Source organism: Helicoverpa zea, chromosome 12, assembly GCF_022581195.2.
Source record: "Helicoverpa zea isolate HzStark_Cry1AcR chromosome 12, ilHelZeax1.1, whole genome shotgun sequence".
NCBI classification, from domain to species: domain Eukaryota; kingdom Metazoa; phylum Arthropoda; class Insecta; order Lepidoptera; family Noctuidae; genus Helicoverpa; species Helicoverpa zea.
This window is the reverse complement of record NC_061463.1, coordinates 6,637,229-6,652,295: the sequence shown is the minus strand read 5'-3', so window position 1 is coordinate 6,652,295 and position 15,067 is coordinate 6,637,229. Positions and strand designations below refer to the sequence as shown.

At 36.5% G+C, this 15,067-nt stretch overlaps 1 protein-coding gene across 1 annotated transcript; it reads left to right on the top strand.

Annotated features, from left to right (window-relative positions):
• The first annotated feature begins 13,434 nt into the window (after positions 1-13,434).
• On the top strand, positions 13,435-14,383 carry LOC124635050 (cuticle protein 16.5-like). The gene has a single exon (XM_047170827.1). The coding sequence runs from the start codon at positions 13,509-13,511 to the stop codon at positions 14,283-14,285; it is 777 nt and encodes a 258-aa protein (XP_047026783.1). The 5' UTR covers positions 13,435-13,508; the 3' UTR covers positions 14,286-14,383.
• Positions 14,384-15,067: the final 684 nt, after the last annotated feature.

Here is a 15,067-nt window from a genome sequence, read left to right as displayed (position 1 = left end):
TGATATTACTATACATAAACCTACAACGTACAAGTTATAGGAAGTAAGTACAAGCAGAACATTAGGGCTTTATGTAAGTTCAAAAGTTTTTTTTGTTTTAATTCTTTGAAATCAAATGTTAAAACAATACCTATTCATTTGAATAAAATTCTGTTAAATAAAGCAACTTGGTTTCGCGGAATATATTCTTCACTTTGAATCCAGTTAATACACGACTTTGTTCTTATATCGGTTCTCAGAAAATATTGAATGATTGTAATACTGGTCAAACTTCGGGATAAAGAATATCATTCCTTGGAAAAACAATAATGCTGAGCTTTCGATTCAGAGAAACTGATCACGTAATCCAATATTTGGTAATTACATCCGATTACTGTAATAACATTGAAGTTATGTTATGTTTGTTGTTAGAGGCGAGCCTGAGGCAGTCGGTATTGTTGTTAAGTTGCGTTGTTGGCGCAACATTTGTTTATTTGTAAACAACAGTTTGGTTATGACTCGCTCAAACCCACACGCATTATCTATCAATCTGATAGAAAAAGTTTACTTTGCTCATGGCTAAGTAGCAGCCGTACGGGTCGATAGATCATACATAAAGGAGCGCTTAGCGCAATGGATCTGTGGTTGAGTTCCTCCGTGTTAGGGCCTATGCACACCACGTTTTTTAAACGCGCCGTCGCCGTCGATGTGCGTTTGTAGCGATTCAGACACGATACGCACGTAAATCAGGACTGCTCTGCAGGATAAAAACGCGCCGGCGACGCGCGCGCGTTTTAAAAGACGTTTAAAGGCACGTTAAATTAATGGGTTGTGGATGTCATTCAAACATCTTTGACATTCTTTTCGGGCAATCACAAAGTTTAAAAACCAGTCTAATAAAGGGGTATCGGGTTGCACAGGTAACAGGGTTGAGAAGTTAATTTAGAGAGTCGCTCCATGTTAGCTTTTGACGCAAGTTGCCAGCAATCCATACTATCCCTGCATAATAAATTAAAAATTATCGCGGTATGGAAAACGCACATCATATTCATTTTAAAGGGAAACACCAATGTTTGGATTTTTGAGCTATAAATAGCGAGGATTACTGTAAGCTGTCGGATTAACAATACCATTGATTTCACCCACTCGTAAATCATTTTGATGACCAATATAATGAACATAAGAACCGCAATTCGTCCTACACGAAATATTGGTAGTGGTCAAAACGTTGTCAATGACGATATTATCATGCAATTAAATATTCGTTTGCAAGCTTTGCTGAAAGAACTAACTTTATAAAAAAGCAAAAAAAAACTATTTTTAGTTGCATCGGCCTAGAATTCGGTGTCTAATGGATGTTACTAAGTTAATTTTGCCACCGACTTCTAGGCCGATGCACCTAAAAATAGTTTTTTTTTGCTTTTTAGTGTTTTGGGAAGTCGGTTTAATTTTTTTGTAAAAAAGTTTTTATTTAAAGCTTTTCAGTGATACGTATAGTTGTCACTATCCATACAAGTGGGAAGTTCTCATCAATACAAAGAATATAAGTCCAAATACGAGGTATTTTACATATTCAGTTGTCGAGTTCCCTCGACTTTCTCTGGTCTCCATCATCAGGTCAGCTTCAAACCTTCACTGTTGCAAAGGTCTTGTCAATACAAATAATTTAAGCCCAAACACGAGGTAGTTTACATATTCAGTTGTCGAGTTCCCTCGACCCTCTCTGGTTTCCATCATCAGATCAGCTCCAAATCTTCACTGTTGAATAGTGCTTTTAGGCGTACACCTGAGTATCAAGTTTTTACCCTATGTATGCCTACAACTTTCGAAGGTTGCCCTCGATTTCTCAGGGTTTCCATCATCAGATCCTGACCTGATGACTATGGGACCAACTGGCAGCTATTCCGAGTCGAACAAAAAAAGAATCACGTAAATCGGTCCATAAACCTCGGAGTAATCGATGTACATACATAGAAAAAAAAAAAAAAACATACCGGCCGAATTGATAACCTCCTCCTTTTTGGGAAGTCGGTTAAAAATGTAGGCAATATTGTTCCTATTATCTTTATAAGGTTTAATGTCAATTGATATAAATGTCACATAATGTGCAATAGTGCGTTATGTGCTCTCTTATGTATTCTCGTATGTACTCTCTTATGTACTCTCCTATGTACTTTCCTATGTACTCTCTTATGTACTCTCTTATGTACTCCTCTTATGTACCTACTCCCTTATGTACTCTCTTATGTAATCTCTTATGTACTCTCTTATGTACTCTCTTATGTACTCTCTTATGTACTCTCCTATGTACTCCTCTTATGTACTCTCTTATGTACTCCTCTTATATACTCTCTTATGTACTCCTCTTATGTACTCCTTTTATGTACTCTCTTATATACTCTCTTATGTACTCTCTTATGTACTCCTCTTATATACTCTCTTATGTACTCTCTTATATACGCTCCTATGTACTCCTCTTATGTACTCTCTTATGTACTCCTCTTATATACTATCTTATGTATTCCTCTTATGTACTCTCTTATGTACTCCTCTTATGTACTCTCTTATGTACTCTCTTATATACTCTCTTATATACTCTCTTATGTACTCTCCTATGTACTCCTCTTATGTACTCTCTTATGTACTCCTCTTATATACTCTCTTATGTACTCTCTTATGTACTCCTCTTATATACTCTCTTAGGTACTCCTTTTATGTACTCTCTTATATACTCTCTTATGTACTCTCTTATGTACTCCTCTTATATACTCTCTTATGTACTCTCTTATATACTCTCCTATGTACTCCTCTTATGTACTCTCCTATGTACTCCTCTTATATACTCTCTTATGTACTCTCTTATATACTCTCTTATGTACTCCTCTTATGTACTCTCTTATATACTTTCTTATGTACTCCTCTTATGTACCTACTCTCTTATATACTCTCTTATGTACTCCTCTTATGTACTCTCTTATGTACTCCTCTTATGTACTCTCTTATATACTCTCTTATGTACTCTCTTATGTACTCTCTTATATACTCTCTTATGTACTCTCTTATGTACTCTCTTATGTACTCTCTTATGTACTCTCTTATGTACTCTCTTATATACTCTCTTATGTACTCTCTTATGTACTCTCTTATGTGCACTTTGCCGACCATCAAAAGTTAAGTACCTATAATATGTTTAAGCTGCATTTTACGTATTTTTGGTTTTGAGTTCTCAAAAAATACAAAAAAATTATATGCGTTTTTTGTTTAGGTATTTGTAGGTTCCTTTTGATACGTATGCATTTTAGATACTGATACCAAACATCAAAAGCGCATTAAAGAATCTGCGGTGCCATCAATAAATAATGTGGTTCCAATTACCGATCAGTACCGCTCTAACAACTTGCACAGCTACTTATTATCCAATCAAGACTTGTCCATTTTCGTTATAATTACAGTGTACTAAACAAAAAATCAACATTGAATAAACTGAAGCAAGGCCTTCGGTAATAACAAATAGCATTCCGCGTCGCCATGACTGGACGCCATTCTTGTACAACTATCTCACATAATTATCATAAAGTTAACCCACTTTGTACCGCGAATACTATCATTTTGTGGCTTTTAATTGTAGTGTAGCGTTTGAGGGTTAGAAGCCTCGAGCTATTTAATAACCTGTCTTAAGTTCAACATCAAATCTAGTATTAGGGTTCAAAGAAGTTCAAGCTAAAAGTATCCAAAGTATGAATACTTTAACTATTTGTGTACATACCCGATCAGTCCTATTGACATCACTGAATAGGTAACATTAACTATCACATTAGTAATGTTAGATCAGAAACCCCTAAATTGTCGTATTGACCAATTCGTTACATTCACAACGTAATAAGGTATTTGTGATTAACTAAAAATAAGTTCTGCGAAGCTTATTGATGTCCTCAAACGTCCTAACCGATAACGAAGTATTGTATGTCAGTTACATAATTATGATAATGGATATAGACATTATGATCAGTGCGTAACTGTCTGGTAACCCCGCCATATAATACATACGTACATAAGTATGTTATCTGTTTGATTAGTGTTATAACAACGGACAAAGGTGAAATTAAGTTAATTGGAATCTATTGTTTAATGATTGTTTGTTAGTGTACTTTTGTTTAAAGGTTGGTTCTGCGTGTCATTCTTACATTTTTTTTTAGTTAACTGTTTTCTTATTAAAACGTTTCAAATACCTGCAACACTGCTAGGTAGGTAAGTAGGTTAGGTATGTGCAACATAACATTAAACTACAAATATTCAACATTCCAGCTGACTAACACACATACATCATTCATTCAGTCATACATTTCCGATGTCAAAAGCTCTCGATAGCAAATCATCGAGTTGTGACAACAATCGAAATATATTTCGAGCTGGACTCGTTTCGCGGGGGTAGGCGAGTGTTTAGCCTATGTGACTTACTACCTGTGTTGTCGTGGCTTGCCTTGATCTAGTAAGGCTTGCCAACTAGCGTCGACCATAAAAATATCACGCGATATTGCTGTTAACACGGAATTTAATGTTGCTATTTACATAGGGAAGCGATAATGCTGTTTGCTTTTGATGGTGCTTTATTTTTTTTTCAAAATGTCCGTGTACCTGTTGTATTGTATGATTTGTCGTGATTATTTATTTTGTTTTTAAAAAGAGAAAAATCGAGGGCTGGGCACAGTATTGCAGAAACTCTGCTAGTTTTTTACCTGGATCAACTATTTTTGTGGATATTATGTTCTCAGTTTTACTTTTCGGTTTTAATTTCAAAGATCTAGTATGTATCTATAGTATGTCAAACTCCTTACAAGTCCTTACAGTTCTGTACTCAATTAAGCGTTCAAATGAAAATTTGTGACGTCTACAAACACGTCACGTCTCACAGTTACACAAGCCTTTGTGTAAGGTGCTTCCCTTTAGGAAATATCACTAGAGGCCTCGTATCACACTTATATTTTAAATATCTTGAACTTCAAGAAAAATAAATGACAATCCATAAGTTATGAGCTCGTTTCTGATCGAACAATTCTACCTTACAAAATATAAAGCAACTACATTGAACCCTGACCTTATAAAAGATTACTTAGTACTACAAAAACAGCTTCTACTCAGTCATAAAAAAGATTTACTTTTATTTCACGAATTTCCATATAAAAGCCTTTTATCGTCTATCTTATCTGCAGGAGCCGACGCGCACGTAACAATAAATCGTGCTGGATATCAACAACGAACACTCAATGTTTGCCTTAAAAGGCCGATTGCTTTATGCTACGCTTCGGTGTGACAGCGGGACGCTTTTATGCAAACGTGAGTGGTATAACGTATTGTTCGAATGAAAATGGCAACTTAGTTGAGTTATCAGATCGCTCCAGTTTACCACAAAGGTACATTGTGCATTGAGCACGCCCCCGCGTCCACGAGAACATCTATTCTCTTAATAAGTAGCACAATAAAACTTTGTTTCACGTTTATCGCGATTAGCAACTGTTTCTTAAGAGAGGACATTTTTTTATTATTTCTTCAATGATTTTAATTGTTTTCATTTTCACCTTTTTCAAAATGACGTACAAACTCCATTTTCTACAGGCAGAATAACTCATTCCTTTGCCATTCGAATAAAAAAGGAATTCGTGGAAACGCCACATTCGACCGTGTTCCACGAATTTTGTAATTTTCTAAATGACATCATCAGAAAAATATTTGTACGGCTTTGGTTGAGATATAATACCTATATTTGAGACACCGTATATTTTATTTCGGAAATAATTGGTCATATACGACACATTAATAAAATAGGGGGAAATACTAGTCCATCATCATTATAATATGACACCATCTTATAAGGGAAAATAGATATGTAGGTACCTACATATTGCCAATGATTAACAAATATCACAAAGAAAGATTGGAATCGATTTCAGTTTATTATTTTTAATGTGAGTACAACTACCTTTTATTCATTATCACCTTGAAATCCAAATCTAGATGTAAGTATCATAAAGCGGTAAATTGTGTTCGGTAATGTGTAATTTAGTTCGGTAAATTGTGTTTCAATTGACAACTGTAGTTTTTCATCATACATATTATCATACCGATAGATATATATTAGCTATCTAGCAGACAACTTGTCTCCTAGCATTTTTAATGAATTGGCCTATGGCGAAAAAGAAAATGTTTGGTCCATCTTTACATTAGAAATCAATCAAACATAGAAAACATAATATTGTCATTTCATATACCCCCAGCCACAAACTTTTTTTTATCATTGGTCTACATGCATCATCACTGTTTACAATTATCATATCTGCATGATCAAATATGGCAGCATGCAATTATATATCAACAAGTCACTTGAACTTTTCATACAAGTGTCAGGTTCAGCGTTTCCTTTTATATATCGTACAGGCTCTTTCACCTGCGTCAGTCCTTTTAATTAATTAATAAGTTATTTATAACTTTATAGGTACAGCTATAATTTAATGTTCAAAAGTAAAGCCGTTTATTAATCTCGCATTAACACTTCAAGTATAATTTTACGATAGATTGCGTTCGAGAGCTAAGTTTATGCAAATTTTAACCAACCCTACTTGCCTTGCTATGCTGATAGTAATTAAATCAGTCCATTGCCATTAGATTTTACAGCTCTCAAATCTAAATCATTAGGCAATCGAAGTTAATTGTATTATTATTTTTACATATCGGGACTAAAAAGCAATTAAAAGTAGAGTACTTAGTTGATAAGCAATCTTTTCAATCAGTCTATGAACTTACACAACGCGGAGATGACGAAATTGATTGGTAACTTGCATCAGGAGTAGTTAACAAAAGCTCTCAGTTCCAATAGCTTGAAAGTGCGAACAAATAGGTTACTACTTGTGGTTAACGAAATTACTGGACATATTATCACATACAAAGTATTTCCTCATTACAATAAATGCATTGTAGCACAATGTAGACTTGTCAGAAGTTTCAGTGTCATATTCATCAAGTAACGCGCCATACTAAGTGCACTAAGTGAGAGGAATGAAAAATGAATCTTAACAAAAAAATTAAACCGACTTCCCAAAACATCGGCCTAGAAGTCGGTGTCTAATGGATGTTACTAAGTTAATTTTGCCACCGACTTCTAGGCCGATGCACCTAAAAATAGTTTTTTTTTTTTGCTTTTTAGTGTTTTGGGAAGTCGGTTTAATTTTTTTGTAAAAAAGTTTTTTATTTAAAGCTTTTCAGTGATACGAATAGTTGTCACTATCCATACAAGTGAGAAGTTCTCATCAATACAAAGAATATAAGTCCAAATACGAGGTATTTTACATATTCAGTTGTCGAGTTCCCTCGACTTACTTTCTCTGGTCTCCATCATCAGGTCAGCTCCAAACCTTCACTGTTGCAAAGGTCTTGTCAATACAAATAATTTAAGCCCAAACACGAGGTAGTTTACATATTCAGTTGTCGAGTTCCCTCGACCCTCTCTGGTTTCCATCATCAGATCAGCTCCAAATCTTCACAGTTGAATAGTGCTTTTAGGCGTACACCTGAGTGTCAAGTTTTTACCCTATGTATGCCTACAACTTTCGACGGTTGCCCTCGATTTCTCAGGGTTTCCATCATCAGATCCTGACCTGATGACTATGGGACCAACTGGCAGCTATTCCGAGTCGAACAAAAAAAGAATCACGTAAATCGGTCTATAAACCTCGGAGTAATCGATGTACATACATAGAAAAAAAAAAAAAAAAACATACCGGCCGAATTGATAACCTCCTCCTTTTTGGGAAGTCGGTTAAAAACTTCAGTAACACAGTTCTTATACATGCATTATGTCAAAGTAGGTATATAACACTGGTACACTTTCTGCACATATGTATCTATAAAGGCGAGCAGATCTAAAAAAGGTTGTTTAACAAAATTTTGCTGCTGAAAATATGTTGAGCTTCACCATACGTAAATATGAATAATATAAGTATGTCAGAAGCATAATGATGTTACCAACTGAATTTCAAATCGTAAGTTTAAGGTCCGTATTACGAAAAACGGTGTTCCAAAAAATATCACGTTCGCTCCATTACAGTCGTTTTGTTAGTTTATTACTAAGATAACAATTGCACTTTAGATGGACTCCATATATAGACATATGTAAGTACACAAAGATCACGTTTCTCCACTCACGACTAATAGCCTAATCCGTAAATGTCCTTTCTATATCACATACTATTTATCCGGTCCTTATATAAAAAGTTCCCATTTCAGTTAACTGACCTTAAACTAGAGACAATGATAAGTCCAGCTTATCTTTTTAAACTATCTTTAAATATTAATTTGTAATGTCAGTGTGGACAAAAAGTAAGTGCGAAAACACTAGAGATATTTAAGGCTCGAGCTTTATTAAAATTACATGTGAAAGCCATTGTCACTTTTCAGCATTTTTACAAACTGCCTCCAGCTTCAATATACCATATGTCTTCAATCCACCTTCCGCATACAATCTCCAATAAACCAGGCAAAGAAAAACAAATTCGCTAATTATCCTGTACCTATTACTTTTTTTTAAACTGGATTACTTTTACAATAGCCCTTTTACTTTTATGTTAATTTTCTAGCATCTTTAAAAACGGAAAATGATATTATTTAAAGTTCAGGCTCTAAGTTACAACATTACCCTTAAGCGCATTCAAGTATGATTACATTAACGCCTACAAAACCGACTTACTGAGAAATCTATATACCTCAGTACCTACTCATTATTTCACAAAGATATCCTTAAATGATTGGCATTCTGTAGCACCTATATCCTGATTCCTAAAATACCGGTCTTAATATATTTTTTGCAAGAGTTTTTACATTACAATCGGCGACCACATAACGCCAGTGGAATGATAAATGAAAATGCTCTGTATTTAACATACCTACTCGTGTTTTTAACAGTCTAAGCACATGTGGCATACATACACAACTGCAGTTTATATATGCGCAGTTTGCGAAATCCATTTTAAAATGCTATATAAGGAAAAAGCTTATCTTTTATCACAGCCTTGAAGTAATAGAGTTTTTCAAAATCATTTAATAATTAGTCATGAAAATATTTTGTTTCGTCGAAACGTTTTATTAAACGTGAGCAAGTCACTTTATATAAGGAAATCAAGTAAAACCTTAAGGGCCTTACTACAAAAACTTAAACGCCTGCTTTACACTTGTCTAAAAAAATTGTGGCTGCAAAATGAACCATATGTCAATGTCATAATTTGTCATTTTTTTAGACAAGCCTTAAACTGACGTTTAAAAGTTTTTGTGGTAAGACGGTAAAGGTTTCCACTGAAAAACATGCTCTTAAGTAGATGACAACATGACGATGATGACAACACATATGAGGTTTAATAACGAGTTGATCTTAAAATCTAAAAGTTTATTAATAAATTAGTTTGTTTAAAAAGAAAATTCCAAGAATTTCATGAACAAACTGTGTGCATTACCTACTCAACCTAGTACCACAGCTTTATTGTGTCAAGTTATCAGTCATATTTATAATTAAATTAATTTGTAACACTAATTGCATGCAGTTCGTGACAAATTCCAGGCTTAATTGTAAAACAATTGTAATGCTAAAAGCCCAGACACAATGAGATAAATGCTCACAAACTTACCTAGACTTCACGGTCATCATTTATTACGCACTTCAATGACTTTGGTCAATGGCGGTGCTAAATATTATATGAATCGAATTGTGAATTAAAGCTCCTGCCTTCAGTGGCAGCAGAAATATTTGTGCATAAACTTTATATCACATCGGCATACTCTGCCTTTTAAATGACACCTACCAAAAAATATAGAACATCAGTATATTTAAGCTACATTTTGGTCCCATACAATAGCAAGTCATCCTTAGGGCACATATTCAGACCACGGCTTCTATAACATAAAACAATAATAATACAATATTCTGATTATCCAACACGGGAATCAAACTTGACGCTTCTGGTCCACTTCTGAGCAAAAGATAAAACTTTAGTAAGACATGTTTCTCCCCTCCTCAAAGAATTCAATTCATTCAGAAAGTTGAGACACAATTTGATTCAACCTTTAACAATAAATCAATAAATAAAGAAAACTATGATGCATAAATTATGTTAACCGACCAATAAATCACGAAAACCAATGCCTTACTACATCTTAAATAGGACCGATAACTAACGTCCTAAGTTATCGGATCTTGCTCAAATGGGACGGAACGGGCCCATTTTAATGTCATTGACCCGAGGAAAATGTACACACCTAACGGAAACGCAATATTAATACATTTTGTATAGAACTGAATGCTGGAGTGCCAACTTTAATTACAGTCAGCCGAGTGACATTTTGTGTAATGTTTTAAACTGGCTTAAGTAAGGGTCGATGACCTCGGGTACCTTATCAGAATGTCCGGGATGTAAATAATGCAAAACAGGAAAAAACAGATATCTGGATGTACTTCTTGAATGTACTCCTAGCGAGACTCCTGCTATAAAATTGACTGTTTACCAGGGCAACTTTATTGAGTATCCTAATTCTGTTTACAGGATAAGGTTTTGTTTTGTTCCAATATTAATAGTATGCTACTACACTAAACACGTAACTCATAATTGCCACACAGTTAAAGTTAAACCTTAGCTAAACAGTATCCGTCGTAGCACAAAAACTTTTAAACTTCTGTTGAACACTTTTCTGACAAATTATGACGTTGTAATAAAGTCCGTTTTGCAGCCACACTTTTTTTAGACAAGTGTTCAACAGGTGTTTTTCTAGTAAGGATGTATAAGTTTTCACACACCTTCTTCCTAGCAACCCCGCAAAACATATTGACTACTACAAATACGTCTAACAACCTCCTGTGATTATTCCATGGAGACGAAGTAAGAAACTACACTTCCTGTGTCGAACTTACTTGCCTATAAATAAACTCGTATATGTGTCGAATAAAAGTAGAGGTAAATAAACATTTTATTTCGGGAGTGCCAGGATTAGCTCCTGCCTACTTTTAGTTCACAAGAAGTCATTCAAGTCAAAGTTATTCATCCCTTCTAATAAAATAAATGTAAAAGTTATAATAACTCAGTCTTTTTGTCTGTCGCGCTTAAACGCCAAAACTAAATTAACACAAAAAATATTTTAACCAGGGAAATCAACATCGTTAGTTGGTCTATAACATGCATAGCATTTATTTTAGACTTATTTCTGAAATAACTCGAAATAGGGTAAGTAAAAGCTTTTTTTTGTCTGGATACGAAACAGCGGTGGACCCGCGGGAAAAAGCCAGTTACTTGAAACTTAACTCTGCAAAGGGATCCGATTTTCCTAACTTATCCAAAAAAGGCCTTCCTTGTCACCAAGACCTTGTAGATAATAATTTTCCTTAGGAAGGCTTAGTATTATTATGATTAATTTAATTTCCGACGATACTAATTATTGGTAAAAAAAACAATTAGCGTAAAATCTGATTCGGTAATTCTATACAGTCAGCCCGCATTGATTAATTCAAGGTGAACGTTTTTGTTCTAACGCTATCTATATTAACGTCATTCTATGCGGCCATGTAGGGTATGTACCAACCTAATCCTATCCTTCCTTATGGCGTACTATATGAAACAATAAAACAAATTCCATATCTATGAAATGGCAGCTAACATGTGAGAACATTGTGTCTTGCAATTGTAAAAGATTTAACTCGAAAGGATAGGTAACAATCCTTGCTTACTAGGTATGGAAGACGCCTAAATGTGGAGAAGACCTGTGTGTTATTCTAATTCTGTTTTCACATTGATAAACTCCCAATCCCATCAGATTTTTAAGCATATGCTGAAGAACATATACTTTTTTAAGTATCTGTTGTTTTTAAGCTATTGTACACGTGTACTAAGCTGCTTATGTACTTACATGTGAACTATTTTAATCTCCATAATCTAACAGTATTTCCGCAAATTTTCAAACTGTCAGAACAAAAAAATAACTGACGCAATGTTATTTAAGAATAACTAATTAGAATAGTTTAATAAATGCTTGATAAAAAGCATAATATCTCGTGTATGAGTCCATTTACGCTCTATTTTAATATTATAAATAATTCTACGAAAAACAGTGCAACTATTAATAATAAATTATTATATTTTGCATTGCGTTGTACGTTAAAATATAATCCACTATCCGTTTTCCCGCCGTTTCACCCGCGTCCCGTGGGAGCTTCCGCCCGCACCGGGATAAAATATAGCCTATGTTACTCGCAGATAATATAGCTTTCTAATGGTGAAAGAATATTTAAAATCGGTCCAGTAGTTTTTGAGGTTATCCATTACAAACAAACAAACAAAGTTTTCCTCTTTATAATATTAGTATAGACAGTCCTTTCACTTAAGTTTTAAAATTTAAACCTTAAATTCAAACCTTAATTTTAATGTAACATTGATATTGACACTTCAAATATGGTATTTCAATGCTGTTATTGATATTGCAAGTAGGTAAAACGACCAAACTATCGGGTTTCCGATTTCTTTTTATAACTTCTTATTTAGACTACAACAAAGCGTTTCCTCTAATTTCAGGCTAAGAAATAGCTTATTAAATTAATTGCCAATAAGCTTTGTATTTGTTACATATCTCTACAACAATACACACTAAGAAATTAAATAATAAAAAAATGGTATGAGATTAATGAATAAGTTCAGCATATTGTCAATGTCCAAAGTGGCAAAGATATCGATCGTATGTGCTATATTGACAACAACACGGAACTAAATGTATTAGTAATCGAGTAATTCCTCGTGTTCTTGGACACTACTCCGCTTGACTGGGCGCGAACCTTTCATTGTCCGCCGGCCGAAGCGCGAGCGCAATGAATGAGCTTCGAGATACAGCCAAACCAATTTTAACTCAACGCTAACGAATTTAAGACTCATTTTAAACTACCTAATGGTAAGTCAGTTACTTCTCTTTATCTTTAAAACAAAGAAGCAGCTTTTGTAATAATAGCACTTATAACTTTATAAATCTTATAGGTCATGCAAAAGCTACAATTGGCTAAGTACTAATAGATTATTTGCCACTAAATTAGAGTCAAGGCACTTTCCCAATGCTGCAATCCAAAATGAGTCAAACGAAGGCTGAAACACTTTCGCAAATTATTGTTAAAGTAATTAAAATATGGAAACAGAAGATCCGTTCGCGATTTTCTAGCAGTTATTATGTAGAGCAACGTCATACATTTCGCTGTCATCGTCGCGCACTACATACTCCGACCACGAAATTCTTCTACGATGTAATGTTTGACCGCCGCATGTGCGCGAGGTCAAATTATTGACAACTGACATTGTTCTATGTAAGCAACGAATATGCTCGTACTTACGCCTGAAATTGCTTTACCGTTTAATTATATCCGGTCAGTATAAATATGAGTGTATGCGAGTCGAATTTATCAGTCGACCGTCTGCGGTTTGAAGTGATCTAGTTCGTCAGAAAAAACACAGACCACGTTCACAATGAAATCGATGGTGGTGTTATTCGCTGTAATGGCCGTGGCTTGCGGCTCCCTGGTGCCGCTGGCGCAGCCCGCGCACCACGCGGCGCTCGTGCTGGACCCGCACGGCCGGCCGCTCGACACCGCCGAGGTGATCAACGCCCGCGCTCTGCACCTGCAGGCTAAGGCCCTGGACGGACACTACGCTCCCCTCGCGCACGCTGCCGTCGTACCCTACGCGCACTCCGTGGTCGCGCCCGCCGTGCTGGCCGCGCCCGCCGCCGTCTCCCACCAGTCGCGTGTGGACGTGCGCAGCAGCCCCGCCGTCGTGCGCTCCGTCGTCGCCGCTCCCGTGCTGGCGCACGCCGCCTACTCCTCTCCTCTGCTGGCCCACTCCGCCCTCGCTCACTCGCACTACCTGAAGAAGCGCTCCCTGGGACACCTCGCCTACGCCGCTCCCGTGGTCGCCCACGTGGCGCCCTCCGCCGTGTCGCACCAGTCCCGCGTGGACGTCGTCTCTAGCCCCGCGGTGGTGTCTCACGCCGTCGCTCCCGTGGTGTCTCACGCCTACGCCGCTCCCGTGGTGGCGCACGCCGCCCCGGTGCTCGCCGTGGCTCCCTCCGCCGTCTCCCACCAGTCCCGCGTGGACGTGCGCAGCAGCCCCGCTGTCGTGTCCCACGCCGTGCACGCCGCTCCCGTCTACGCCGCCGCCGCTTACGCCGCTCCCGCGTACTCCGCGTACGGCGCTCACGCCGGACTCCTGCACTCTGCTCCCCTTGCCCACGGCCACGCCTGGTGAACAGCGAAACTGACGAACACCTAAGACTATGAACCTAAGATGATGTAAAAATAATAAAAAAAAAGTTATTTATGAAATAAATAATAAGGGAAACCCTACTTTTATGTTTTAATTGAATGCAACCCCAAATGTATTAGTAACGCATGTTTAAGTTGTATCACCATAATTCCAACAGACTACTGTTACCTAATAAATGCTTTATTTGATAGCCAATCGAGCTTTTCAAGACGAGAGTAATGTATAACTTACTAATTAATTTATATCTGATCAGTAGTTTTAACCTATGTGTATTACATGAAATCGTTTCAATCATTGTTGAATTTAAATTGACGGGTGGATATCATTGCACTCAAAATTCTGCTGCATGGGGCGCAAAAAAAAAGATGCAAAGGTGATGATGTATTTGATACATTAGATAAGTACAAGCTGTTGATTTGCATCCGTGCCATATTCAAGGAGGTAATTAAGCTAATGATTCTCGACCCACATCAACAAAAAAATTGGTACGTAATTTTTTTTCTTTAATTTTTTTTCGGGATTTCGTCAATGTCATCTAGCCTTATTTAAACTTGGCGCGTGTGTTACTGGCCTTAAAACCGTGCTGCACCCTCACACAAACGCAAACACACAGCATACGCAACGATCATTCATAAATTTCATTCATAAATTGGATTACTTCTGACATCCCACGACATTACAATGACAAAAAAAGTAGTGCATATTAGCTATTTCCCGTCTACTGTAATTGCAATCGATTATTTACGTATTTTATGTCCTCCTCC

Bases quoted from the DNA above. Each gene is read 5' to 3' on its own strand.
- LOC124635050 (XM_047170827.1), top strand. From the start codon at position 13,509: ATGAAATCGATGGTGGTGTTATTCGCTGTAATGGCCGTGGCTTGCGGC.